The sequence below is a fragment of the Myotis daubentonii genome, chromosome 5 (assembly GCF_963259705.1).
Source record: "Myotis daubentonii chromosome 5, mMyoDau2.1, whole genome shotgun sequence".
Lineage (NCBI taxonomy): Eukaryota > Metazoa > Chordata > Mammalia > Chiroptera > Vespertilionidae > Myotis > Myotis daubentonii.
The window spans coordinates 77,406,667-77,433,973 of record NC_081844.1 but is presented as its reverse complement, the minus strand read 5'-3'; the positions used below and the strand labels follow the sequence as shown (position 1 = coordinate 77,433,973).

At 48.0% G+C, this 27,307-nt stretch overlaps 1 protein-coding gene across 1 annotated transcript in view; it reads left to right on the top strand.

Moving 5' to 3' along the window:
• FSTL4 (follistatin like 4) overlaps positions 1–27,307 on the top strand; it is a 324,334-nt gene that overhangs the window by 9,148 nt on the left and 287,879 nt on the right. The window contains exon 3 of the mRNA XM_059698386.1: positions 24,930–24,963. Coding sequence (XP_059554369.1) covers positions 24,930–24,963 — 34 coding nt within the window. The remainder of the gene's footprint in view (positions 1–24,929; positions 24,964–27,307) is intronic.

Genomic DNA, 27,307 nt, shown 5'->3' with positions numbered 1-27,307 from the left:
CTTTCTGTATATTTAATAAAACCCAGAAAATGCAGACTCATGGGTGGAGCACACCCCTGTGAATTAATGAAGTCTTTTAATTATAAAATATATTTTAAGAGAAATGAACTCCCTTTCGGGTCTATAGATAAAAAGGAGCATGCTGAGAAAGAACCGGCAAGTGGAGTCCTATGGGAGGCCGCCTTAATGAACAGATGAGAATGATTAATGGCCTGCTAGGTGTATATAAATGCTTCTAAAGTGCTTCGAAAACTTGTTCTCAAATACCTCCCCGGAGAGTCTGATATACTGCTAATTGCTTAGTGAACTTGGTCTTAAGTAATGAAGAGGATTCATGAACTACACCTCACCCTGCTCAGGTAGCAGGCCTCATGAATTTGGGGCTCATGGGGGACTCGGCTTTTCTGCAGAAAAGGTTTTGTATGTGCTGAGCTTTAAGAAATGACTTTGAAGACCCCCTGGGTTTTCCCTAGGATGCGGTGAATGCTGCGTCTCATCTAAGAGCTGCTCTGGGCACCTGCACTTGCGTTGTCATCCTCCACGCACACCCTTCCCCCACCCCCCGTTTCCCTCTGTGCGCATTTCCTGTCCTGTGGGATGAGAGAAAAATTACCTCAAAAAGTCAACACTGCCAGCGAGCGAATAACGGTGCACAGTGTAGGGTTGGGATAATGCATTTATTTGATCAAATGATATGATTTCTCTTTCATTATTACTTAATTGTCATGCAGCCCCAAACCTACGGGGCCTTAATCTTCAGGGAGCTTCAGAAGTAATTTGCTGCACACTTTCCTGGTGAAGTTAGCGAGGCTTCCTTTTGTGGTGAGCAGATGATTACATAGAAACACTATCTCTCCCATCTAAATCCATGAAGGACGCAAACTTAATGCTCTTTTGAGAGAGTCTGGAGGCTGACTTGCTGGGGAGCACAGCACACTGGAACGGCTTAATCATTGTTCTCGCATCCGCAGAGAGAAGTGATCACCGAAATCCTGCAAATGTACTGTGGAATATTTAATAGCAGAGCAAACAGGCAAACACGTAGGTGGCTTACTCAGACTGCTTACTGCTGGGGCTCACTGGCCCACTGCTTCAAATCACTTCTTTCCTTTAAAATAGTCCAGTTGATTAAGGTGGAATTTAGATGGAGGTAAATTGAAGACAAGTTCATATCAACTTAGGGTCTCTTTATCTTAGCTGGGCAACACCCTGATACTCTGTGTACAACAAGAAAGAGCAGCTTCTGCTCATTCTGAGGAAGGGAGGCTGTTTTGTTCGGGGGTGCGGTTTTGCTCTTCCTCTCCCCCCATGAGGACAGAGTCCAGGAGATGCCATTGTCTGCCAGGTTCAGGGATTTTTTTTTCTTCTAATCCTCACCGGAGGATATGATGCTTTTATTGATTTGAGAGAAAGAGAGATATCAATGTGTGAGAGAGAGACATCAATTAGTTGCCTCCTGTATGTACCTCAACCAGGGATGGAGCCCGCAATCTTTTGGCGCATGGGACGATGGCTCCAGCCAACCAAGCCACCTGGCCGGGGCGCCAGCTCCAGGAATCTTGTTGCTTCCAGAAAAGGAAGTGACGCCTCTCCAGACTCTTCCTGCCGATGCAACTGCATCGATCCGACTCTCTTCGCTATAGACTGAGTTTTTGCAAAGGGTTGTCCCTTGTACCCGCGGAGCCTGCTTATAGCGGTGATTAAATGAGGTGATGATAATGTGAAGGGCCCAGGACAAAGGACGGCCTCAGTACATGTTTAGACAGAGACAGAACGTTTAACTGCTTACTTTGCTGACCTTGGTCACACTTTATGCGCACGCCCCCCCCCCACCCCCCCCCCACCCCCGTCCTTACTGCCAGGTCTTCTTGCTCAGGAGGCTGTCCCTTCTTTCCACATGCCCGAATCATCCCCTCTTCTGAGGCTCAGCTCTGGCGCTCACCTTTTATCCAGAACCTTCTTTGACCACTCTTGGTTACATTCAATCTTTTCCTCTGAACTCCTAATCTTTGCTACCTTTTTTCCATAGATGAAGCCTATCTTATTTATCTTGCTCTTCCTCACAGTGTCTGATCATTTTAAGAGCAAACTAGAAGCTCAGTGGAGCTTCTGTGAGCTTGTGAACAGCCGGGGGGGGGGGGGCTTTAAGTGCAGATGCTGATGCAGTAGATCGGGGTTGGGCCTGACATTCTCATTTCTCACGAGCTCCGAGTGATGCCGCTACTCCCAGTCCCAGGGCACACTGGGCAGAAAGTTCTAGAGGCGTCCTCCCCCACGGCCCGTCCGCACACCCAAGAAGGAGCATCCAGCTGGTGACTAAGCCCGGCCTTTGTCAGCTCCTGCCAGCACGACAGTGCTGACTGCCGTCAGGAAGGAAAGAGCAATGTGCACGCTGCAGTCGTGCCAGGAAATAACACGACGTGGGTTGGGCGTGGGGGCGGAGACAGGTAGGTGAGGGGAAGGGGAATTTAACTAGCCTGGGTTTGGAGTCATTTTCACCTTTGTCCTTCTGCCTTCAAGCAAGCAGGTGGAGAGAGATACTTAGGTCTCTGATCCCAGCGCTCCACCTCGGTTTGTTCGTAGGTGATTTAAATCCTGAGGGTCAGCCACACCCTAAGCTCTCACCCACCACCACCTCCATGCCACTCATCGTGGGGTCCTGTCCCAGGCCCTGTCCCCCGGGCCCATCCAGGCTGTTTGGGGGAGCACAGCTGCCTGGCTGGTGTTCTGTTTGGGGCTCTTGTTCGTTATCCTTGGACAGAGGAAGTGGGTGTCTTTGTCCTTTGGGTCGGATTTCTCCTCACCTACCTTTTGCTCTGTATGGGTCGGCACGCTGCCCTTTTAGTATTTTGAGATTATAGGTGACAGAGTTTTAATTGGCTCTGAGAAGTTCAATGCCCCCGGAAAATGAATATGTATGAGTTCACAAAGAACTATTATTTTTCCCCTCTTCATTTAGCATTGACTCATCTAACTACTTTATTTATGACTTCGCTGCTGAATAATCTGTGCTCCTTTGGGACGCTGCCCACCCTGTGATCAGGACCGCAGGCCCCGCGTTGTAAAAGGGGCTCTGATTTCCATTTTGGGGGAGTTGGCAGCATCAGGTCTGCCGGGCCCCCATCATCTGCTTGATTTATTCTCGGTGACTTATGGGCCGCCTCTCTGGCTTCCCGTTTAGAGAGAAGTAAATGCTTTGCTGGTGCCGGACAGATTGTCACGGGCCTCATGTAAGCGGGCCTCACTCTTCCGTCCCAGGGCCTTCATCCTCCTGCCTTCACTGCTGTGGCTTCTGCTCTGAGCGCCTGGCCCTGCCTTGTCTTCACCACCTGGGAGGCGGGGGCACTGGTTCCAGCAACGCTGGGCCTAGGATGAGGTGGGCCTTGGACTGGAGCAGCGGCCCCCGAGGAAGCTGGAGTGGGGGCCAGGGCGATGCTGTGGCAGGATGTGTGTCCCAGTGGCTGAGAAGCTGTCTGTCCATTGAGCCTGACCGCCCTCTTGATGGGTGACCACACACATTTGCATTTTGGCTTTAGGCATTCTCTCGAGGCAGGAAGGCAGGGACCAAGAAAAACCCATCTCTTTCCTCATGGGGCCCTGGTTCCAAGAGCTTTTGGGGGATTGGATGGGAAGAGATTAACCAAGAACATCTATGCATATATACTAGTACATAACCCATGGACACAGACAATAGAGCGGTGAAGGCCTGGGGTGGGGTGGGGGCTGGGTGGAGGGGGGCAACATAGGGGGAAGTGGGGGAACATCTGTAATAGGGTCAGTAATATTAAAAAAAAGTCAAACCTGAGCATTCTCATTTAACACTTCATCTTGATGGGGCTGCCCGCCAGCTGACCCTGGAGACAGACAGCTCCTAGCCCCATGCTGTGCTCAGATATTTCAAGGACTATAGTGAAATTCAGAAAACAAAATTAACTTCATTTCAGTTTTAATTTAAAAATGTGTTCTGACAGCAGAGTGGCGACCCAGAATCCTGCCACCAGTGGATCGCCAGCAGGCAGAGACAGGGGCCGCATCCCGGCGGGATTGGGGGAGGGGCAGCTAGTGGTTTACCTGGTGCTTCTTCCTCTTCTCCAAGGGATGGTGTCGCACACTCCTGTTATGAGGAGTCGTCCCTGAGGACCTGGGCTGTGGTGTGATCCATCGGACAGAACGGAGGGCTGGTGGGTGGGGGTGGGGAGATGGAGGAGAGCGCTGGGGTATGGCTGTCGGGTCAGCGAGTGAGTATAACTGCCCGGTGATGGCAGCGGAGCTGGGAGTGGCACGGGCACGTGTAAATTCTAGTGAGCCACCTGTTATGGGGCTGGCTTTCTCTCTGCGGTCAGAGTGAAGCCTGTTAGTCCTTCCACCCACTCCCAGACTTGGAAGATGGCCCAGTGGGGGAGAACCATGCAGAGACCCTAAGCACTGGAGGAACCGTATAACTCTAATTGCAGCCGCAGAACCCTGCTTATTCCAGGATGAGACCATAGGATTGTCGTGGAGGCTCTGCATTCCGGGTCCAGCCTGGCCCAAGTGAGGTCTGTGCACCCGAGCCACTCCCTTCTCTCTCTGGACTCTTCTCCGGGGCCTGGGCCTCTGCAGTCGGCCTGCTTTTCTGACAACACATCTGCCCCTCGCAGGCTGAGAGGCCCCGGTGCTCCCGGCGCCTTGGCTGGCTGGCTGGGCAGCTCCTGGCCTGGGCAGCCTGATGCAGGCAGCTCTGGGCTCTGGGGAGAAATGGCTGCTGTCCACCCGCCTCTGATAACCAAACCCTGTATGTTCCACATTCCTGCTTTCTCCTCTAGGACATGCGTTGTTGTTTTAAAACCCCATACTTGGTGTTTCCTGCTGGGGCTGCATCACTCTCCTGACGGGCTGCCTGTCTGCACTGGCTCCTAAGGAACCCCAGCCCTGCCTCTGTCTCAGGGGCCTGGAGTCAGAGCACCCGCGGCTCTAAGCTGTGTCTTCCCTTGCCAGCTGTGTCCTGAGGGGCCCTTCCTCTCTGTGACCTTCAGGTGAGCGATGAGTAAAATGTAGATGGTAACAGCACCGCTGTCAGAGCTGTCATGAGGCCTGAGATGGCACCTGTGATTCCTGGCACCGAGCGCCTGCTCAGAATGTGGCAGTCAGAGCTGTAATCTCCGAACCCCACTGTGTACCTCTCCCTCCCCATGGCTTGGCGTGTCCTCCTGGGCCGTAGCCCTTGTCACTCCGTGTTTAGCAGGTGGCTCTGGGGGTGGGAGGGCCCTCTCCCTGGTGGAAAGGTGAGTCTCCCAGTGTGAGCTCCCCTAGACCCCCAGGGTCCAGGAGAGCTTGGTACCAAGTGGGATGTTCAGATATCTGTCAGGTGAGTGAGTGAGTCAGCGATCTTTTGTTATTCATTTTGGCATCATGTAGAAATTTGGACAAGGTGACTAGAGTTTCTAGGACTCCTTACAAAAGAAATCCCAGGAGAGAGTCACCTGACTGTCTTTGGTTTCTACTTATAACAGAATCTTGTCACAGTTTCAGATCTTTCCATCATCCTTACTGAATCAGAGGGAGCTGAGAGAGGGCTGTAGGCTGTGTGTGTGGGGGAGGGAGCAGAGTCCTCCACTCAGTGGCTGTGCCTTCCTAGGTGGTCCCTGGGGCCTGCGTGGGCCCGGCTGTCCCTCCTGTGACGAGGCCGCACACCTGAACCTCGCCAACAAGGGAACCAGAGGAGGAAATGTAAAGTCAGGCAAATGCAGGATGCTCTGTTCGTGCTCAGAATCTTCAGTCAGCAGAAATAGTCTGTGGCTGCAGGGAGGGTGGCCGCCAGCTGTCCCCGTGAAGGGAGGAGGTGACCGAGGGCACTGGGGACAGAAGTTCTCTTTGGAGATGTCATTCCATAGGTGTAAGGCGTCTGATGGCTTTTCCTGACAGTCATCTTAGGACAATTGGATTAAAAGTGTGTTTAAGCTGTTCTGTCATTTACAGCCCGCTCTCTGGATAAAGAAAGCAGAACTCTTTTCCTATTTATTTCCCTTTCTGGCCTGGCACTTAAAAGCATGCTCAGAAACTTTCTCTGTCGCACAGACCTCGGGTTTCTGTGCTTCTGCTGATGCCACATTTTGTGCATCCGCTCAGGGAAGCAGGCTTTCATGTGGGCACGCTGGGAGACGTCAGATGGGAGAGGCCTGCCAGGCGGTGCTCTAATTGGAGTGCTTCTAAAAACTGCCCCACGGTGCCTCCTCTTCCTCCTCCACTCTGCTGTTTGGCTATTACATATGTGGTTGTTTTCACTTTAGCGTTTGGCTGCGGAGAAGGGGATTCTCTGCCTCATGCCTGGGTGTGCATCCCCTGGCCGCAGAGCTCAGGAGTATGTCCTTACGTCCCACATCAAGGACCTTCTCAGGACACCATTTACCTACCTAGTATGGATTTCTGAGCCCTCGGCTGTCTGGGCCAACAGGAATATCTGGTGGACTTACATCTTAGTCATCGACAGTATCCATTGAGCACCCAGCTCTGTGCTTGGCCCTGGGCCAAGTGGTTGATGAGAAATAGGATTTATGATTGCATTCTGGGGCTTGAAGACCCATGGGACATGGGGGAGGGTGGGGGGGGGGGATTGGGAGGTAGATGGAGCAATCCACAGTTGCTGAAGGAATCTGAGTTAGCAGAAGGAATTACACACCTCTGTCGATTGTTACTCTTCTCTAACTGTGTATAGTGATTCAATTAAGTTCTCAGCCTCAGCCTAAAGGAAATTCAGTCTGTTTATTGGCTAATGAAGGAGAAAGCCACTCACGCCTGCCTGCGGGGGTCCCATTCTGCACCCCCCGCCCCCCCACACACACACACTCCTGTCTCACAGCAGGACTCTTGTCTCACAGGCCAGGCTCTTGCTTTAGACCCACCTTGGGTTGGGTGTCCCTCCTTGTCCACTGGCTGTCCCACTGGGTTTGGTCATTTTCAGGAATGGAAACACTTCTATGGCCATGACTAGAACAAAATTCTATGTGCTTCATGGAAATGTGTAATAAAATTTAAACTTAACCTTGTTCTAAACAACCATTCCTGCGATACAGGAAGAGGTGGCCATGAGCTGCTCCATGCAGGCTGGTGTCTCACCGTGGAACCACGAGCAGGAAAAGGCGCAGGCAGAGCTTTAGGAAATCAGCTGTATGCTCACACATGGTGAGCCACGAATACTGTAGAAAGCATATTTGGCTACAGTGTGGGCCAAACCGTGGGTGGCGTGAGTTTAGAGCAGAGAGGCACTGGGTGGGAGCTGTGGTTGGGGAGGACCTCTGGGAGGCGGAGAGCCTTGGAGAGGGTGAGGGAGATCTGGGTGGGCACAGTATGTAAGTGTAGGCGTGGGCTGGAATAGGACCATATCTTGTGGGGAAAAAATGGAGAAGAGACTGGTGGGCTGGGTGTCCAGGCTGCTGGCAAAGTGAGCCACCTGGGAGCCTCTGACGGCCGGGAGCAGACTCGCCTCCCGATGTGCTCATGAGGGTGGGCTCAGGGCGTCGAGCATCAGGCAGCCGCCCTCCTCTCCTTCTTCCCGTCCTCCATGTCTCTCTCCTCTGGAGCCTGGCTTTTCCACAGAGCTGTACCCCCCACCCTGTGGACCTCACCCTGTCACATCAGCCCCAAGGCCCTGGCCCTGCCATCACACCAACCTCCTGCTCCAGGGCCCTGGACTGCTCAGAGGAGGTCTACTCTTTGAGATCTTGACTGAAGAGGCATCTGCCCTGGTCCCATCCATAGGGGACAGGTCCGCATATGTGAGGTGACATGTAGGGGTTCTGAGCGGAGGGTGTGGGTGCAGGCCTGGGGGAGCGGGAGAGCAGCTTCACGTGGGTGGAGGGGGCTGCTGAGAGCGAGGACCAGCCTCCAGCCTCTCGGAAAGCACCCAGAGCAATGAGCGCTGAGATCATTAGAGGGCTGAGTCAGGGAGGAGGGCCTGCCTATGTGGTCTTGAATCTTTGCTCTTCTTTGCCTGCCCACCTTGCTCTACCTGTCTCACTTGTATCCTCCCACCCCAACCCGGCCCGTCTGTAGCTGGGCAGCTCGGAAGCCTAGCTTATCCCTCTCTGGGTTTTCCCAGAAGACCCGCTATAAAGTCTGCCTGACCTCTGGGCGCTGACTCACATCTCAAGGTCAGGATCCTGACCATCCTGGTGCCTGTGCACCTGAAACCCAGGCCTGTGCCCGCACCCTGCCCACCAAAACTGAGCCGGCTTTGGGGCTCGGACGTGGCCCTGTGACTCCAGAGTCACGTATCCCGTGGCTGCAGGGAGTTCCTTTGTGCAGCTGCTTTGAGGTTTAGCTGGAGTTGTTCTTGGGGGGAGTTAAGGGGCTACATGGGAGGCGAGTTCTGGCTTTACCAGATCCTCTTCTTGGAGAGCCTGACGCCCGGTGGAATCAGTGAGCGCACCGCACTTGCACTGTTGTGGGATAATTAGGCCAATCATCGTGAATGGCAGGACTCGCGAGGTGCTCCCCGTGCTCTGGGCTGCGCGCTGCTCCCAGCCAGGTGCAGTCTTGTTGCATTAGGAGCGTGGTGTCTGTGTGATGTCTGTTGATGCGTAACCAAGAGCTAGGGAGTGGTGGGGACAGAGGGCACCTGAGGGTGGGGGGCAGGGTGGCCTCTGGATTCAGGGCTGGGAGTCTGGATGGCATGTCTCATCCTTTCCTTACAGGAGTAAGGAGGGGCTTCCTGATAGCAACTGTGGTTTCTGAGATGGAATTCATTCTCTCGCTGTGAGTGATGATAGCATTAATAAGCAGCTACCATTTTGTCCAAGTTTAAGTAGATCCCTTCACTGACTTCCTTAAACGAGTCTGTGAGGGACTCGGAGGCAGGTGAGCTGTGGGAGGTCTCCCGTGTATTAAGTGGGGGAGCTGGGTGGACAGGCCTTCTGACCGTCCTGCTTGTGCTCTCAACCACCTCCCCTACCGGCTCCCTAGTACACACACCGTTCTGGTATCTTCTCCCACCCAACAGGAAGGGCCTGCAGGGCAGTCCTTGATCCTAGGAGGATGAATATCTTTTTGGCTATTTCCTTCCAGTTCTCCAAGGGGGTCTGGTGAGAACTCGGCAGCCACTGTTTTGTGGGTCCCTGAGCATCTGCCCTCACATAGGGCAGGGCCTGGCCCACTGCTGTGCCATGCACATGGGAAGGTGCCTAGCCTCTGGATGGAGACCTAAGCGTGATGAGGTGTGGTCTCTGTTTCTGCTTCTAGGACCTGCCCTTGGGGTGTTCCCGAGGGTTGATGAGAGTGCCTCCCCTTCAAAGCTAGGCTCTGGAACCCTGGTCTGAGGGAGGAGGCAGGATTCCCAGCATTAGTGAGCAGGGTGTTACCAGCAGATAAAGGCTTTTGGAGCGCCAGGACACCCAGTGGGAAAATGTTGGTGTTGCTGACTCCCGCCAGCCACAGGAGGAGAACAAGGTGGTCAGTGCTCGTTGTAGCCAGAGGCGAGCCCACACGCTCCTTCCGTGGAGGGGCTCTCCTGCCAGGGGTAGGACAGCCCCAGGCAGACGGGCACAGAGCTTGGCCACGCTGTGGTCGTGGGCAGCGGCACGCCTGCCTCATCCAGGTGGGCAAGGGCACCCCCCCCCCCATGGAATGGCCATGGCTGGGGAGTGATCAAAGCTGCCCGTGATCCAGGAGGGAAGGGCAGGATACACACAGTGCCCTTTCCGCAGAAAGCCGAGGGGAAGGAATTCCAGCACTTCTGGATGCTGGAGCCAGTGAGCCAATGGGAAGCCCCAAAGGGTGAGAGAAACTCAGGGATGCCAGCCTGGGGTGCATGTAGGAGGAGGTCTGAGGGGACAGCTCTGGTCAGGTGTTGATGGTTCACAGTTGACTCTGTGCCACCGATGGAGCCTTCCCCCCACCCCATCTTTCTGGTCATTGCCCAATGGTCACAGCAGAACTGTGGGCCCTGCCTGCCAACCCCCCCCCCCCAGAGGCCCTGAAACATGGATGAGCTCCTCTTCCACTTGGTGCTGGGGCAGGATGATGCCTATCAGTCCCGAAGGTGCTGTCTGGGGTGGAAACGTGAGTTCCAGCAGCCACCAAACAGTGGGTGATCCCTGTACCCTCCTCTCTCAGTTGTCACAAGGATCTCATGGGCACGACCTGAGTCTCACCTTAGCGCTGAGGAAGCGGAAGCTCTTGGAGGTGAGCTGGTGGCTCAGTGTACTGGCCCCGGGGCCCAGCTGTGCACCTGCGGGGCTGCAGACAGCCAGCTCATGCCCTCCAGGCTGTCACCCCCACTCCCATCACCAGAGCGGCTTCTCAGTTCTGGGTGCTGAGCCTGCCTGCCTTCCTGCCTGCACCCAGGGCTGCCGACACCTGCAAGCTCACACGGCACCACTCCCTGTTGGAAGAGAGCACCGTCCGTCCTCAGGCACCTCCCTGGGTACAGTTTCTGTGCCAGTGACACCAAGCAGCTCCCGGGAGAGCCCTGCCAGCACTTGTGGAAGCCACGCTGGCCCACGGGAGGCTGCCCAGCACGGCAGTAAGGAGCAGTGACTTGCAGAGTGAGAACCTAGTATGGGGGGGGGGGGAGGTTGTAAGGTATTTGTGCTCAGTGGTTCCCACACTTGTCCTCTCATTATCTGAATTATCTGCAGCTTCAAAAAAGTACTGATGCCTGTGTCCCAGCCCCAGAGCTTGCGCCTTCGTTATGCTGGGATGTGGCCTGGGCCCTGTTTGGGTCTTTTCATCACTGGGTTAGCCTAGGGAAGCAACTCTGACAAAACACTCACTTTCCTCACCGATGTCCTTCTCAGGCTCCGCCCTTTAGAGGGAGAGAATATTCAGGCTGTTGGGACGAGGCGCCCATGTGTCGTGCCCCAACACCAGCCCCTCTGGGCCTGGGTGGCTAAGGCTGGCCTGGCCCCTGAGCTGGCGGCCTAGGCTCCAGCCCCGGAGTGATGCAGAGTGTTCTTTGCACACCCCGTGCTCATTCTCACAACAATCACAGAGGCACCGCCCTGAATCTCCCCTTGCAGTGAGCAAACTGAAGCCCCTGGCGCTTCCCACCTGAGAAGCCAGGGGAGGACAGGGAACAGCTGTTGGTGTTACCGGGGCCTCTGGATGGGCCAGCTGCTAGGGGAATAGCAATCCAGCCGCGCCAGCCATCGGGCACCTTCCTTCCTTTTTGACTCTGCTATAAAGGGAAATTGAAAAAGAGCCTTATTGTGCCTTAAAGGCTTTTTAATTATATATAAGTCACTTAATTTAAACTACTTTAAGTTCCATTTTTAATATAAGTTTTATAGCGGTACAAAGAAAGTGCTTTCTAATTAAAGTGTGTTTGGGGATTTATCTCCCGGTACAAAAGCAGATGCCCATGGGAGTCCAGGCCAATTATGTATTCAGACAACAATCGAAAACCACCCAGCACTGGCGGGAAGCAGGGCGCTGAAGGTGCATGGGAGGGAGCAGGGGGCTGTGAAGATCCAAGGAGGAGGGTGTGGAGGCTCAGCAGACGGAGCTGCCCCTGTGATGCGCACGGCTGGATGCGCACAGCTGCTTCCTCCACCGCTTCTCAGCGCTGGTGCCGCTGCTCTGAGGGGGAGGGGGTGATGGAGAGGGGCCTGCTTATTGGACAGAAGGGGTGACTGAGCAGGGAAGGCCATGCTCCAGCAGGGAAGGTCTCCACTCAAACAACAGCCCCTGCGGGGGCGGGGGGGGGGCGCCCTCCCCCCTGCCCCCTCCCCCTGCCACTTTATCTAAAATAGAAAACCCTTCCCCTCTGCCATTCTGTCCCCCTCCCTGTTTTATTTCTGACCGTGCAGCTTTGTAACATGCGTGTTTTATGAATTTCGTTTGCTTGCTTGTTGTATGTTTCTCCATGTGAGATCATAAGCGTTGTGGGGACAGGGGCTGCGGCTGCCTTGGCCCTGCTGTATCCCAGGACAGTACGTATTTGTTGAATGAATGAATACATGACCAAAGAGTAAACAAATAGGTCAGGAGGCCGATCAGGGTGCCTGGGGGAGAGTCACGGTGGTGAGCATAGGAGGATTAGGCCTGACAAAAATGCACGTGCAAAGCCAAGCACACGGAGGCTGGAGGTGACCAGAAAGGAAGGGCAGAGCAGGCGGAGGCCCTGCCTCGGAGGCCAGCGGCCCTGGAGGGCAGAGGGGTCACTGACCCAGCCGGAGGATCGGGAGGATCGGGGGAGGGGCCTGTTTCTGGGCGAGATGGGAGATTCTGGTTGGATGAAAGGGTCTTTACTGCCCCTTTTGAGAGAAGAGGGGGTGCCTGTCCTTAGGTGTCGGCCACACCACGTGTTTCAGCCTGGTTGTTATCAGACACTGCCCAGCCCGGGCCTGCAGTCCATTTTCCTGGCTGCCCCCACTCACCCACCCCTGCACCACCAGGGCTCTGCAAGTTTTTGCATCTTTATGTCGGATCATCTGCATTTGTGACCCCCCTTCTCCCCATCCCCCCACCCCCGCCCCTGTGCCTGCCCCGGCCACTCCGTGTACAAAAGCAAGCATGAAAAGTGGACATGAGGAGCATGCTGGAGGATAGCCTCTCTTCCTTTTTTGTCTTTTAATTTTCTAGATGCCAGCTATTCTAAATCTCATCTTGGGCTTACAGCTGGCAGAACGGAAAAAGGGGCAGGTTTGAATGTCATGCTATGCAGGTGTCATGGTCTTCTGGAAGGTACCTGGAGGGTATGATGAATAATTAACATGTGAACCTGCCCCCTTTCCTCCTAGGGGCCATCTGTCCTCCCCCGAACACCCACATGGCAGTCTTGATTTTCTTAGGGCACGCAGTGCGCTGGGCTTGCCGAGTCCTGCTAGTGCCCCGAACCTCACCCCGGGTGCTGAGTCACAGCCTCAGGCCGCTAATTGTTAGGAGAGTCGAGCACGCATCACTTTCCAAATCAAATCGTTAATTTTTAATTTGTTGGGTTGTCTGAGAGATAACACTGGAAAGGGCCCCTCTTTCCTTCTTGGTCTCTTAACCTGGCTGTGTGCTGGCCATTATGTTTAACACGATGGAGTGATCAATTCATCTTTGACATTTATTCCATCAAACGCAATTTTAATGTTTACTTGTTGCTGTGGGAGATTAGCCACAGAAAACTGCCTTAAATTCGGAGTCAACTTAAAAAAAATTGTAAATGAATAACCTTTAAGATAGAGTTTCAAAAATTACTTAGAATTTAAAATCCCTAAATTCTCATATAATAGTCTATTCATTCTTTACTTTTAAAAATGAGAAAATTAACTCCTAACTGGCCTTAATTTTTGAAGGCCTGGCACATATCCTCACACTACCTTTCCTATCTGGTGTTTTACAGTTACCATTAATCCCCTTTCTCTTTAGAGCAGTGGTTCTCAACCTTCCTAATGCCGCGACCCTTTAATACAGTTCCTCATGTTGTGGTGACCCCCAACCATAAAATTATTTTCGTTGCTACTTCATAACTGTAATTTTGCTACTGTTATGAATCGTAATGTAAATATCTGATATGCAGGATGTATTTTCATTGTTACAAATTGAACATAATTAAAGGATAGTGATTAATCACAAAAACAATATGTAATTATATATGTGTTTTCCGATGGTCTTAGGCGACCCCTGTGAAAGGGTCATTTGACCCCCATAGGGGTCTCGACCCACAGGTTGAGAACCGCGGCTTTAGAGTATCACAACTTTCTCTTTTTTTAAAAAAATATATTTTTTATTGATTAAGATATTACATATGTGTCCTTATCCCCACGTTATCCCCTACCCCCCCCGCCCCCCCCCCTCATGCTCTCCCCCCCTCCCCCCGCCCCCGTTGTCCGTGTGCATTGGTTAGGCCTATACGCTTGCATATAAGTCCTTTGGTTGATCTTTCCCCCTTACCCCCACCCTCCCCTACCTTCCCTCCAAGGCCCGACAGTCCAATCAATGCCTCTCCGTCTCTGGATCAGTCCTTGTTCATCAGTTTATGTTGTTCATTATATTCCACAAATGAGTGAGATCATGTGGTATTTATCTGCTCTCCAGTTCCATCCATGCTGTGGCAAATGGTAAGAGTTCCTTTTTCTTCTTCCTCTTCTTAAAGAATGCCTTTCAGCATTTCATATAATGATGGTTTGGTGGTAATGAACTCCTTTAGCTTTTTCTTATCTGTGAAGCTCTTTATCTGACCTTCTATTCTGAATGATAGCTTTGCTGTATAAAGTAATCTTGGTTGTAGGTTCTTGCTATTCATCACTTTGAATATTTCTTGCCACTCTCTTCTGGCCTGCATGGTTTCTGTTGAGAAATCAGCTGACAGTCGTATGGGTACTCCCTTGTAGGTAACTGACTTTCTTTCTCTTGCTGCTTTTAAGATTCTCTCTTTGTCTTTTGCTCTTGGCATTTTAGTTATGATGTGTCTTGGTGTGGTCCTCTTTGGGTTCCTTTTGTTTGGGGTTCTCTGCGCTTCCTGGACTTGTAAGTCTATTTCTTTCACCAGGTAGGGGAAGTTTTCTGTCATTATTTCTTCAAATAGGTTTTCAATATCTTGCCCTCTCTCTTCTTCTGGTATCCCTATAATTCTGATGTTGGTATGCTTGAAGTTGTCCCAGAGGCTCCTTATACTATCTTCATATTTTTGGAATCTTTTTTCTTTTTTCTTTTTTGGTTGGGTATTTTTTGTTTCTTTGTATTTCAAATCTTTGACTTGATTCTTGGGATCCTCTTGTCTGCTGTTGGATCTCTGTATATTATTCTTTATTTCAGTCAGTGTATGCTTAATTTCTAGTTGGTCCTTTTTCATATCCTCGAGGGTCTCACTAGATTTCTTGAGGGTCTCACTAAATTTATCGGCGGTTTCCATAAAATTCTTGAAAAACCTTATAAACGTGGTTTTGAACTCTATATCCAGTCATTTGCTTTCCTCCATTTCTGTCATTTGTGACCTGTTTCTTTGTCTCCGCATTTTTTATGCTTCCCTGTGTTGGTAGAGTGGTTTTGTGTGCTAGGTGTCCTGTAGGGCCCAGTAGCTCAGCCTCCCCCGTTACCTGAGGTGGACACTCTTGGTGCACCCCCTTGTGGGCTTTGTGCACAGTCTTGTTGTAGTTATGCCTTGATTGTTGTAGGATCACTGGGAGGAATTGACCTCCAGGCCAATTGGCAGTGAGAATCGGCTGTGTCTGCAGTGGGAGAACTTCTGTGCTGAAGACACCCTTCTGGGGCAAGACTTGCTTCAGTGGGGCTTTGGTGCTCACTGAGTCTTCCCCCTGGGTGTGTCCCTTATGGATCTGAGGAGTTGTAATCCAGATGGTCCCCCTCTGACCACTGGGTACACTGGCTCTTGGAGGTTACCCAGCAGGAGCTATGAAGAGAACTGCAGATTCCCCTTCCTTTTTTGGAGTTTGGAGGTGCCCTGTTGAGGCCCAGCTGTGAAGCAATGCAAGCTGCTGTGGGGCCTTGGGCCTTCTCTTGGAAGTCCTGGGTCTGTGGCCCAGCTGCAGTTTGTTAGGTAATTTTCAGGTTGCAAAGGGCCAGGGCATTCATATGCAAAAGCCTCTGCCGCAGCCTGCAGCCTGGGTGGGGCGGGGTCTCAGGGAATCAAAGGGCGGAGCAATGAGCTATGGCAGATTCTCAGCCCTGCCCTAAGGGGCCTTTTTAGTCTCAGGGAAAGCCGCCCTCGAGTTCCGAGTTCTGCCTGCTGCCAGACAGTCTAGTTTCTCTCCATATGAGTCCTGGGTCCCCAGAGACTTCCCAGAACCGGAGTTCAGAGCAGTCGGGAGCTTGTGACTCCCTCCCGATTCAAAAAGACAGCCGCGCGTCCTCAGGTACCAGCCCCTTTCCGCGCACTCTCGAGCCTCCGTATCTTTGCACTTTACTTACGCAGCTCCTGACCCTCAATGTGCTTTTCTCTTTCCTTCTAGTTGTAGAATTTCCACTCTGCCAGCCTTCCTGTAAGTTCTGGACGATGTCCGTTTTGTCTTTTTATTGTGTTTTGAAGTTGTTGTAGGAGGCAGCAATTTCGGTGTTTCCCTATGCCGCCATCTTAGTTTCTACTCATCACAGCTTCCTCTTATACTGGGCAATCTCTGCTCTGCCTCAGAAAGCACTGGGCAGAATTTTTCTGATTTGCCCTGGCTGGGCTGTCTGGCCTCCCCATTTTACAGGTGGGTAAACTGTGGTGGGAGATGGCTCTCTCAGGGCTGCAGCTAGTAGAATAGTTATGACCAAAAGCAGGTTATTCAGACTTCCTGGAGGCTGCGAGGGTCTTGTTTCACAGTATCCCTCAGGGAAATATAATAAAATTGATGTTCCTCACATATGTGCCACAGGGAGGCTATTATAGCTTCATAAAAGTGATTAAAAAATCCAACAAAATAGATGACTTGCGCCTCAATCATAAAGAGATTTCTAATATTTTTTCAAAATTGTCTATTCATGGTCTCTCCCTTTTGTCTTGATAAACCTCCTTTTACATTCCCCTGTCCTGTGTAAGCCCTAGTTTGCTTTGCTTACACTGATCCATTTATTATTGGGTGGGAAATAGAAGAGACACAGACCTCACCGTATCAGCCATGTTTCAGCCCAGTGAAGGCCACTGACTTCCTTTGCCTGTGTTGTCATGCCCAGCCCCACCCCTTCTGTTCTTGGTCTCCTGAGAAAGGCAGCAAGGCCTCACCTGATTGGGCAGGTTGTGGGTGAAGCTGGCAGAAAGGCCAAAGCAACTCCTTAGCTACCTAAGCATCTTGGGGTTTAGGCTGCCGCCTGTGCCTCTCCAGCCTTTAACATACCTTTAAGGTGTTAATAGCCCATCTACCCCAGAGGACTCATGGGCAGTTCTCTGTAAGGCAGGAGATGAGCTCTGACCTCTTGTCTGGGTGGCATTTCTCAAGAGCTGGCACATCCTTGTTGGCATTTCCCTTGAACACTTGCCCAGAAAACTCTGTTGTTAGCTGGATTATTCACTTGGCCCTCAAACTAGCCCTTGGGTGTAAGGTTAATCCCCTAACCCTTTCTTTATCTGGCTTTAAGGCCCAGGCATGTTGTGCTGGGAAATCTAACAATCGGAGGTTTTCCTTCTGCTTTTAACTGAATGATACCGGTGAGGTAAAGTGCACAAAGTGCTCGGTGTGGGCTCAGGAAACGGGAGCCAGTGACGGAACACACGCTGCATCAGGCATCGCTTTATTTAGCCGTATCCTGCCCGTCCAAGGGAAGATTTTAATTGCACGATGGGGTCTTGCTAGCAAAACTGAGAGTGGTTAGAGTCAAACTTTTAAAATTCAAATGAATGAATGAAAAATTGTAGGAAGGGTTGTTAAAGAAGCATTCGTTTTAAGAGCATCTCAGAAATGAATAAAGTAGAATTTAGATGTCAGAATTTCAGTCTTGATTAGCCCTGATAGCACAGCTTCCCTCTCCACTGTATCAAATGGTTTATAAATTGGACACATGGGCTTCCTTTTGTCGCTTCTTCAGGCACTTGGGGCCGAGGGAACTCTGAGGAAGGGGGTGTCCTCAGCTCCTCTGAGGCTGGACCCTGGGCTCACCATCAGGACACTGGCAGGGGCCGAGGGCCAGCCGACAGCTGCCCACCTGAGCAGGTTGTGCCCCATCTGCGCCAGCTCACCCTCTGCTTTGTCTGCAAAGACCCGGCCATGTCATGCTCCTCTCAGCGTAGCTTTCCTGGCATCTCTCCTTACTAGTGGGTACTTTTGACCCCCATTTTCCAAGCTACACAGCCAACATTTTCCCAGAAGCCACCGAATCCCTTAATATTTCAAGTGACAGACTGAGACTTACCCTCTCACCAAGGGGGGATGAGGAGGCGTGACTGTGGTCTGGGCCTGCGCTACACCACCCCCTTCCTGAGCCTCATGCGCAGCCTAAGCTGGGAGCACAGCTTACGTGGAAGTGAGAGGCCCCTGGCATGGAGTCTGAGGCTCCTCATTCATGCTTTTTCAGCAGCTCTCAAACTGTTCTTTGGTAGCTGAGGATCTGTAATAGATTTTTGGATTATGAAAAATATTACTCAGCACTCACATTATATTGATTCAAAAATAAAGATTATGCATTTCAACGGCACAGTCAAATACAGCTTTATGGAATGGTAATTTTTTACTTAAGCTCCTCTACATTATAGTGGAAGATAATGGATCTGGGAAGGGTACAATGAGGAATAAAGCTGTTGTATTGTATTGGTTAAATGACATTTAAAATGATTCGGCTGTCAAATTCGTGGAAAGGTTATGAACAGTGAATGAAAAATCTAAAATTAATTCCCTCCTTCAAGAAAGTGTGATTTATACCCTAATAAAATTAGATTTTTAGTTAAAGAAATTTAGTCATTAAGTAATGTCCCTGCGCTGACTCTCATTTATAACCATCTTGTTTGAAGCTTCTGCAGCAAATAATTTTCCCCTTAGGCAATGCACCCAGGACCTTGGTGTCAGTTATGTCAGTGAGCTTTGTTCTGTTCAGTTCTGCTTCAGCTTTTTGGGGGTTGATTTTCAAGAACTGGAAAGACAGGTGTTTTATTTTTAATCCTTACCCGAGGAGTGAGGATGTTTTTCCCATTGATTTTTAGCGTGCGCGGGGGGGGGGGGGGGGGGGGGTGTGGAGGGGTGGGAGGAAGGAGAGAAAAACATTGATATGAGAGAGACACATTGACTGGTTGCCTCCCACACGCCCCCTTGACCAGGAACTGAACCTGAGACCCTCCAGTGCTCAGGCTGACACTCTAACCACCGAGCCAAGGCGGGAAAGACAGATTTTTATTTAGCCTCAATAATTGATGGAGCCATTGAACTCATTGCCTCCCGCAAATGATTTTACCATCCCTTAGTTAACTTCACTAATGGCGGTAGTGATGACGACAGCCACCGGGAAGACGGATGTGTGCCAACCACCATGCTCAGCATGGTCCAGGCTTATTGTTGTTTCTCTTAGTCATCACAACTACTCTATGAGGAAGGCACCATCATGGCCTGGTTTTACAGAGGCACAAACTGAGGCTTAGGGGGTAATCTACTTCCCCAAAGGGGTCGGGGTACAGCTGTATGGAGTTGACACCTTTGTCATAAACTCAGAAACTGGATATATGTGGTTTCTTGCTCGATTTTGAATTCTACATTTGTTTTCTCTCTGTTTTCTTGATCAGCCTTCATAGGAATGTATCAAGTTTATTATCTTTTCAAAGAACCAACTGTTGGCTTTAAAATTTTGTGGTATAATTTTTTTCTCTTATAATTCATTGATTTCTGCTCCTAACTTGTTTTTTTCTCTACTTTTTGTGGGCTTAAATTGTCCTTTTCCTAGCTTTTAGAGATAGATGTTTAGGTCATCAATTTCTAGCCTTTATTTTTTCTACATGCATTTAAGGCTATAATTTCCCTCTAACTACTGCTTTAGCCATATCCCATAATTTTGTAAATGCTATTATTCAGTCATCATTCAATTCAAAATGTCTTCTCATTTTCTTTGTGATTTTCTTTTGGAAATTATACAGTACTAGAGGCCCGGTGCACAAAAATTTGTGCACTGGGGGGGGGAGCGGGGGGGGGGGTCCCTCAGCCCGGCCTGTGCCCTCTCGCAGTCTGGGACCCCTCGGGAGATAACGACCTGCTGGCTTAGGCCTGCTCCCGGGTGGCAGAGGGCAGGCCCAATCCCTAGGTGCAGCCCCTGGTCGGGCTCAGAGCAGGGCCGATTGGGGAGTTGGGGCGCCGCCCCCTGTCATGCATAGACCAGGGCGGATCGGGAGGTTGCAATGCCACCCTCAGTCACTCTCAGGGTAGGGCCAATTGGGGGGTTGGGGCACAGCCCCCTGTCACACTCAAGGCAGGGTCGATGGGGAGGTTGCAGCGCCCCACCTGTCACGCACAGAGCAGGGCCAATCAGGGGGTTGGGGAGATCCCCCCTGTCACGCACAGAGCAGGGCCCATCAGGGGGTTGAGGAGCTCCTCCCTGTCACTCACAGAGTAGGGCCGATAGGGGAGTTGGGGCACCACCCCCTGTCACACACAGAGCAGGGCAGATCAGGGGGTTGGGGCGCTGCCCTCTATCACCCACAGAGCAGGGCCGATCAGGGGGTTGGGGCGCTGCACCCTGTCACACACAGAGCCGCAGGGCGATCAAGGGGTTGGGGCGCCTTCCCCTGTCACGAACAGAGCAGGGCGGATAGGGAGGTTGTGGCACCGCCCCCTGTCACACACAGAGCCACAGGGCGATCAGGGGGTTTGGGCGCTGCCCCCAGTCACACTGATCCCAGTGCCGGGAGGCCTCTCGGCTCCGCTGATCCCGGTGCTGGGAGGCATATTACCCTTTTACTACATAGAATAGAGGCCTGGTGCACGGGTGGGGGCCGGCTGGTTTGCCCTGAAGGGTGTCCTGGATCAGGGTGGGGGTCCCCACTGGGGTGCCAGGCCAGTCTGGGTGAGGGGCTGATGGCTGTTTTCAGGCTGGTGGGGGACTGAAGCTCCCAACTGCTCCTTTTTTTCTTTTTTCTTTTTTTATTCTGGGCCAGCTTTAGCTTTGAGACTTGGCTCCAGCTCTGAGGCCTCTGCTGCTGAAAGCAGGTTTCTGGCCTTTGTTTACCTTCTGTATTTGAAACAATCTTGCGATCCTGCTGGCTGATGCCCGACGGACTAAAGCAGGTTTCTGGGGTTTTGTTTAGCTTCTATATTTGTAACATAGTTGCTTAGAGTTGCAGCTCAGAGGCCGGCAACGGCAGGCGGGGAACGTTGGAGTCCTCCATCACTGAAGCAAGCAAGCCTCATGTTCGCTTTAAGCTGCCTGGCTGCCGGCCGCCATCTTGGCTGGCAGTTAGTTTGCATATTTCCCTGATTAGCCAATGGGAAGGGTAGCGGTCGTATGCTAATTACCATGTTTCTCTTTTATTAGATAGGATACTTCTAGATTCATGGATCAGATATTTGGACATTTTTTTCTATAGTCTTCTGTTATTAATTTCTAATTTAATTTCACTATAGTCAGAAAACTATGTATGTTCTCTATATGATTTTAATAATTTGAAATTCATTGAAACATCTGGATGACTCAGCATATGACTAATTTTTATAAATGTTGAATGGATACTTGAAATATTGTGTAGTATGCAGTTTTTGGGCACAGTGTTTGAGGTACACCAAATATGTCGTTTGTTCATGAGGTTCAAATCTTCTATAGCCTTATTTTTTTTCTCTACATACTCTATGAGTTAGCTACAGAGGTTTCTTAAATTCTCCAACTATTATTGTGGATTTATCAATGTAGATTTATTCTTTTAGTTCTTTTAGTGTTTTTAAAAATATTTTTATTGATTTTAGAGAGGAATGGAGAGGGAGAGATAGGTAGAAACATCAATGATGACAGAGAATCATCAATTGGCTGCCTCCTGCACACCCCCTCTGGGTATTGAGCCTGAAACCTGAACTTGAACCCTGACTGAGAATTGAACCATGACCTCCTGGTTCAGAGGTTGATGCTCAACCACTGAGCCAGGCAGTTCTTTTAGTTTTGACTTTATATGTTTAGTCTATGCTATTATATGTCTATAAATTTAGAATTGCTATGTATTCCCGTTAAAATATCCTTCTTTATAAATCATCTTCTTTGTCACTAATAATAATTCTTATTTTAGAGTCTACATCAACTGTATTTTAGTTGGCATTACTATGGTTTATCTTTTATATCTTTTTACATTCAGCATTTTTATATCTTTTTATTTATAGTGTGTCTCTTATAGGTAGCAAATAATTGAATTTTGTTTTATCTAGTATTTCAATCTTTGTATTTTAGAATTTAAATCTCAGCTGGCTGTTGACCAAAATGTGAGAACTTGGAGAAGTTTTAACCTCTCTGACCTTCTCATTCCTCCCATTTTAATAAATACCTGGGAAATGAAGTTGAAGAAACCTTTAAAGATCAGATAATCTCATTTTTATTTAAACTATTTAGAGCAAAATAAAGGAAAACTTCCAAATACATTATATGAAACTAGTATCATTTTAATTCCTAAGACTGAGAAAAACAGCACCTAAAAGTTATAGACTATGCTCATTTATGAGTATTAATGCAATAATATATTTAAATCATAGAAAACAGAATTCAGCAGCATGTTTTTAAAAATACACAGTGGTATATATAGAATTGTATATACAATGGAATACTACTCAGCCATAAAAAGGCAAAATATTGCCATTTGTAACAACATAGTCAGACCATGTGGGTATTTGCTAAGAAAATAAGTCAGACAGAAAAGGATAAAAACCATATGATTTCACGCATAATATAAAACAAGAAAGTAGCAAACAAACTCATAGATATGGACAACAGATTGGTGGTTATTAGAGGGGAAGGGGGTTGGGGGAGAGTGAAATGGGTAAAGGGGGTCAAATATATGGTGACAAATTAAAGCTAGACTTTTCGTGGATGAGCACACAATTGCAGTATACAGATATTGAATTATAATATACACCTGAAATTTATAAAATGTTATTAACCAATGTTACTTCAATAAAAAAATATAAAGAAAGAAAAGAAAGAATTTTTTAAAAAGTTATTCCAGAAATACAGGAATAATTGACTACTATGAAATCTAAATAAGTCATCAAATTTAATAGAGCTAAGGAGGAAAAAATATCATATAGTCATTTCCATAAATGCAGAGAAAGTCTTTGATAAAATTCAACACACATCTTTTTTTTTCACTCGACAAATGTGTAAGAGCATCTGTTCTAATGTAGCACTGAGGATGCAAAACTGGAAAAGATACTCACATTCTAGTGGAGGGAAAGAGGCAGGGAGTGAGTAGGGGACACGCTGGGCCATTTGTTTTTAAATATTTATTTAAAAATATGTATGGATTTCATTAATATAATAAACATTTTATTTAATAGGCAAACACTGAAGATTTTTTTCTTAAAGTCAAAGACAAGACCAGGATGCCCACTATGTCCACAGTATTTAACATTAAATTAAGAATTAGCTAAAGCAATAGGATAAGAGAAAGCAACTAGAGACATAGGAAATGAAAATAAAATCATTGCTATTTATAGGTTATATAAATAGAAAACCCAAAATAATTAATGGAAAAACTATTACAAACAATAGGATATTTAGTCAAGTGGCTGGTTATAAAATCAATATATAAAAATCAATTGCCATCATATTTACAAACAAAAATGAGTTAGAAGATATAATGGAAGAGAAATTCCATTTATGATAACAAAAATGAAATATTCAAAATACTTAAAGGAAAACGATAAAATACTCTTGAAAGAAATAAAAGTAGACTTGGACCAATTATTGAAAATACCATGTTGCTCGATAAGGTACAATATTATACCACAGTTGGCTTTCTCTAAGTTAATTTACCAATTTTATGCATTTGTAATAAAACTTCCATAAAGTTTTTTTCTAGAGCCATAAAAGTTGATTATTAATTTTCCCTGTTCCACAAACACTAGTTATTTGTGGAGGAGCAGCGTGGGAGGAGCTGGGTTTGCTTTATGCATGCTGTGCTTTGTGGCTACCATATCTCTCAGTACACTGAGCACTGGCCATGCTCCCTCTTCTGAGCCCTGAGGTGTGAGTGTCCCCTCAGGAACCAGCATTCCGGAAGCTCACTTGGTTCATTGTGCTGTGCTGCTGGCCTATAACATGAAACTTTCACTGACCTCCACTGGGCTTTAGACTCATTGCAGAGGTGGCAGTCAGAGAGTGTAGTTTGGGGAGGGCAAACTTCTCAGTGCCTTCTCAATTTTCTCTCTGATATCGCTTCCCCTCCTGACTGCCCCCGCCCCCCCCCCCCAAAAAAAATGCTAGACAAGAATGCTGAGGTATGAAAGACCATGTCATTTGTTTAAAAAGTGCTGGCCTGGCACTGAATGGTCTTCTTGGTTGTGATGGTGAAGAGTTGGCCCAAGTTTGGTGTTTTATCTTCTTTTTTCTTCAGTTGCTAGCATGGATTTTCAGCTTACTCTCAATAGTAGGCTTTTTGTCCTAAGCTGGTCATTTATGATGAATTGGAGATACTTTATATTAGTTATGAAACTACAATATATGTTTTCAGCCCTTTCCCACTATTACTTCTCACTGGGTGTTTTTCTGCTTCCTGGGCATTCCAAACCCTACCTTTCCTTAAGCTATCATTATCTCTCCCTTCCTCCCTTATTCCTGTCTGAAAGCCTGCCCATTCGTCAGCGCTATGTTCACAGGTTCTTTTACAAATCCCCTTCCAGCTGAATGTGAATATTTATCAAGAAAAAATAACCCCTTTATTTTTCAGTAATTTATGTTTGTTCTGTAGCCGCCTGTTCAACTGCGAATATCTTCAATGCAGGACCTCAGTGTGTTTTACCAATGTAACTTCTAAAATACTTTGCTGATTGCCCTACACATAGCAGGAAGATGAGACTGAATTTAGAAAAACTAAGAGCTTAATGTAGTCAGTGGCATGGACTGTCATTCCATATTGTCCATAGATCCTACCCTTTGGAAACTATTGAATGGATCATAATCAATCACCAGATCATGCCGGTGACCTACACAAGCAATAGTGGCACCACTGATTGGAACCTGCTGCTGGTGAGATAACTGGCCCTCATTTATCTGTGTTTTCCCCAGGCCCTTCGAAGCACCTGCAGTCTAGGTGGAGGGTGGGGTATCGACCTGGAGCAGGTCTTCCACCTGGTACCAGCTCAGATTCCACATAAGGAAGACCGTGAGAGTTGGCTCTGCCCATTTGAAACTGCACAACTAACAGTATTTCCCTCTAAGTCCCCCCAACAACAAGCTGTTTACATTTATAGATATGTGTGTGCCGAGAGCCTAAGACCCATCCAGCGTTGCTGAATGTCATGTTCTTATGACATTGTTCACCTTTGTGTGAATAAATGGCTAGTAAAGGGTGAGATGTTTGCAAGTCACTGTGCACATGAATTATTCTTCAAAAACACAAAGCCTTTCTTTTCTTGCAGGAATTGAGAAGCTTTGAAGTCACCAGAAGAGAAGGTAGGAAAATGCGTTCATACCCATTTCATTCTTGTGTTGACGTCTTGGGAGCAGTTTGTTGAAGCTAAGATGAACTTCAGAATGTGGGAAGCCTGTTCTTTGAAATTTCATGTGGCCTTTCCTGGGTGCTGACTATTTGGCATTTGGCTTCTAGGGACTCAAGCACTGAGTGCCTGGTTTGCTTGTGAGAACTTTGTTTTCTTCCTTCAAGGATCAGAGGTGGTGGTTGGGGAACTGGCTCACTCATGATTATGTTTACAGTCTCTTGCAAGAAGCCTTATTTCATTTTTAGTGAAGTTTGATATAACTATTTAGTTTCACCCAGCAAAAGCAGCATCAACAATAGAAAATGGTTTATGTTTTGAGGTATTTCAATATCTTGGAAAAGATGCCACTGTGAAAAATATTTCTGATTAGGTTTTACAGCTTTAGCTAAGCTGAAATAGACATAACCAATTACTTTTCCTTTTGAAAACAATTCTGTGATATCCTGTTTTCCCTGCCAGAGTTCCTTAGCACATTTGTTTTCTGGTCTCTGAGGTAAGTATATGGGTAGTAATTTCTGAAATCTTTCTGTGGAAATTTAAGTTTCCCTTATTGTCCTTCAGCAATACCTGGTCTCTAATAAAGGAAAGTCTTTTGTATGGTTTATGAAATCATCACCAGTCATCCCTTAATTGAAGGGAAGATGAAGTCAGAAACCAAAGTGAGTTCTTGGTCTAGGATCTGGCCTTTGGTTTTATTATTTTTTTATTGTTGACACTATTACAAGTGTTCTCCACTTTCCCCCTCTTTGCCTATCTCTGCCCTGCCCCCGCTCCCCTCCCCTGACCTTCACCACATTGTTGTCTGTGGCCATGGGCTATGCATATATGCTCTTTGGCTAATATCTTTACCTATTATCCAGTCCCCCTCCCCCCAACACCCTCCCCTATGACATCTGTCAGTCTTTTCCATGTATCTGGTTTTATTTTGTTCATCAGTTTATCTTTTTCATTAGATTCCACATAATAGTAAGATCATATAGTATTTGTCTTTCTCTGACTGGTTTATTTCACTTAGCATAAAAATCTCTAGGTCCATTCATGCTGTCACAAGGCATAAGAGTTCCTTCATTTTACAGCTGCATAGTATTTCACTGTGTAAATGTACCAGAGTTTTTTTATCCACTCATCTACTGATAGACACTTGGACTATTTCCAGATCTTGGCTATTGTAAGTCACAATGCTATGCACATAGGGGTGCATATATTCTTTCTGATTGGTGTTTTGGGATTCTTAAGATATATTCCTAGAAGTGGGATCACTGAGTCAAAACACAGTTCCACTTTAAATTTTTTGAGAACCATCCATACTGTTTCCATAGTGACTGCACCAGTCTGTATTCCCACCAACAGTGCATGAGGATTCCCTTTTCTCCACATCCGCACCAGCACTTATTGTTTGTTGATTTATTGATGGTAGCCATTCTGACAGGTGTGAGGTGATACCTCACTGTGGTTTTAATTTGCATCTCTCTGATGATTAATGACATTGAACATTTTTTTCATATGTCTGGCCTTTGGTTTTAGATTAATTACACCTTCTCTGTGGCAATGTCTCCCAAAAGTTGCAATCTTTAAAAAGTGAGCAAATTCCATATTGACTCCCAAATGTAACATATTCCTGCCTCCTGTTTAGCTCTTATTTTGTATACTACAATGAAAGACATAGAATGGCCATTTTGTCAAAGTGTGTTTCTAGAGCTTAGAGACCTAAACTTTCCACACTATCTATATTAGTGGACTATTCCAACTAGGTGTTTGCTGCTGTCCATGGTGCTGGAACCTTGGATTCAAAGGAGGTAGATAATCTGGTTTAGGATGAACGTCTGGCTTCCATTCCCATTTGCTATTGTCTTTGGCTTGCTGCTGTCCATGTCCTCTGAATTGCATCCATAGGTTAAAACTGCACTATTTGGGTAGCAAAACTAAATTAAATTGGATGAAGGTGGGTGGGGCAGGGAAGGCACGTTTCTTATTGAAAGTTGTGTTCACAATGGGTGTGATGACCATGAGTTGAAGAGAAATAACCACAAGGAGAGAAGGTGACATGAACTTCGTTTTTGATTACTATTCAGTTCATGTCAGTATTTCTAAGTGTGAATGTTTGGAATTCATTTGCATTGTGGAATCACATTATTTTGGAATCTTCCTGTCCTTCCTGTGTTAGAAATGTTTCTAAATAGTAAGATTGGGGTATGAGAGAACTATGGATATTTTTCTCAAAGGCATAAAACAGTCTGAGGCTGTCTGAGGATGAGCAAAGGCTCGGCCAGGCTGTACTCTACTCATCCGGAAGCAGC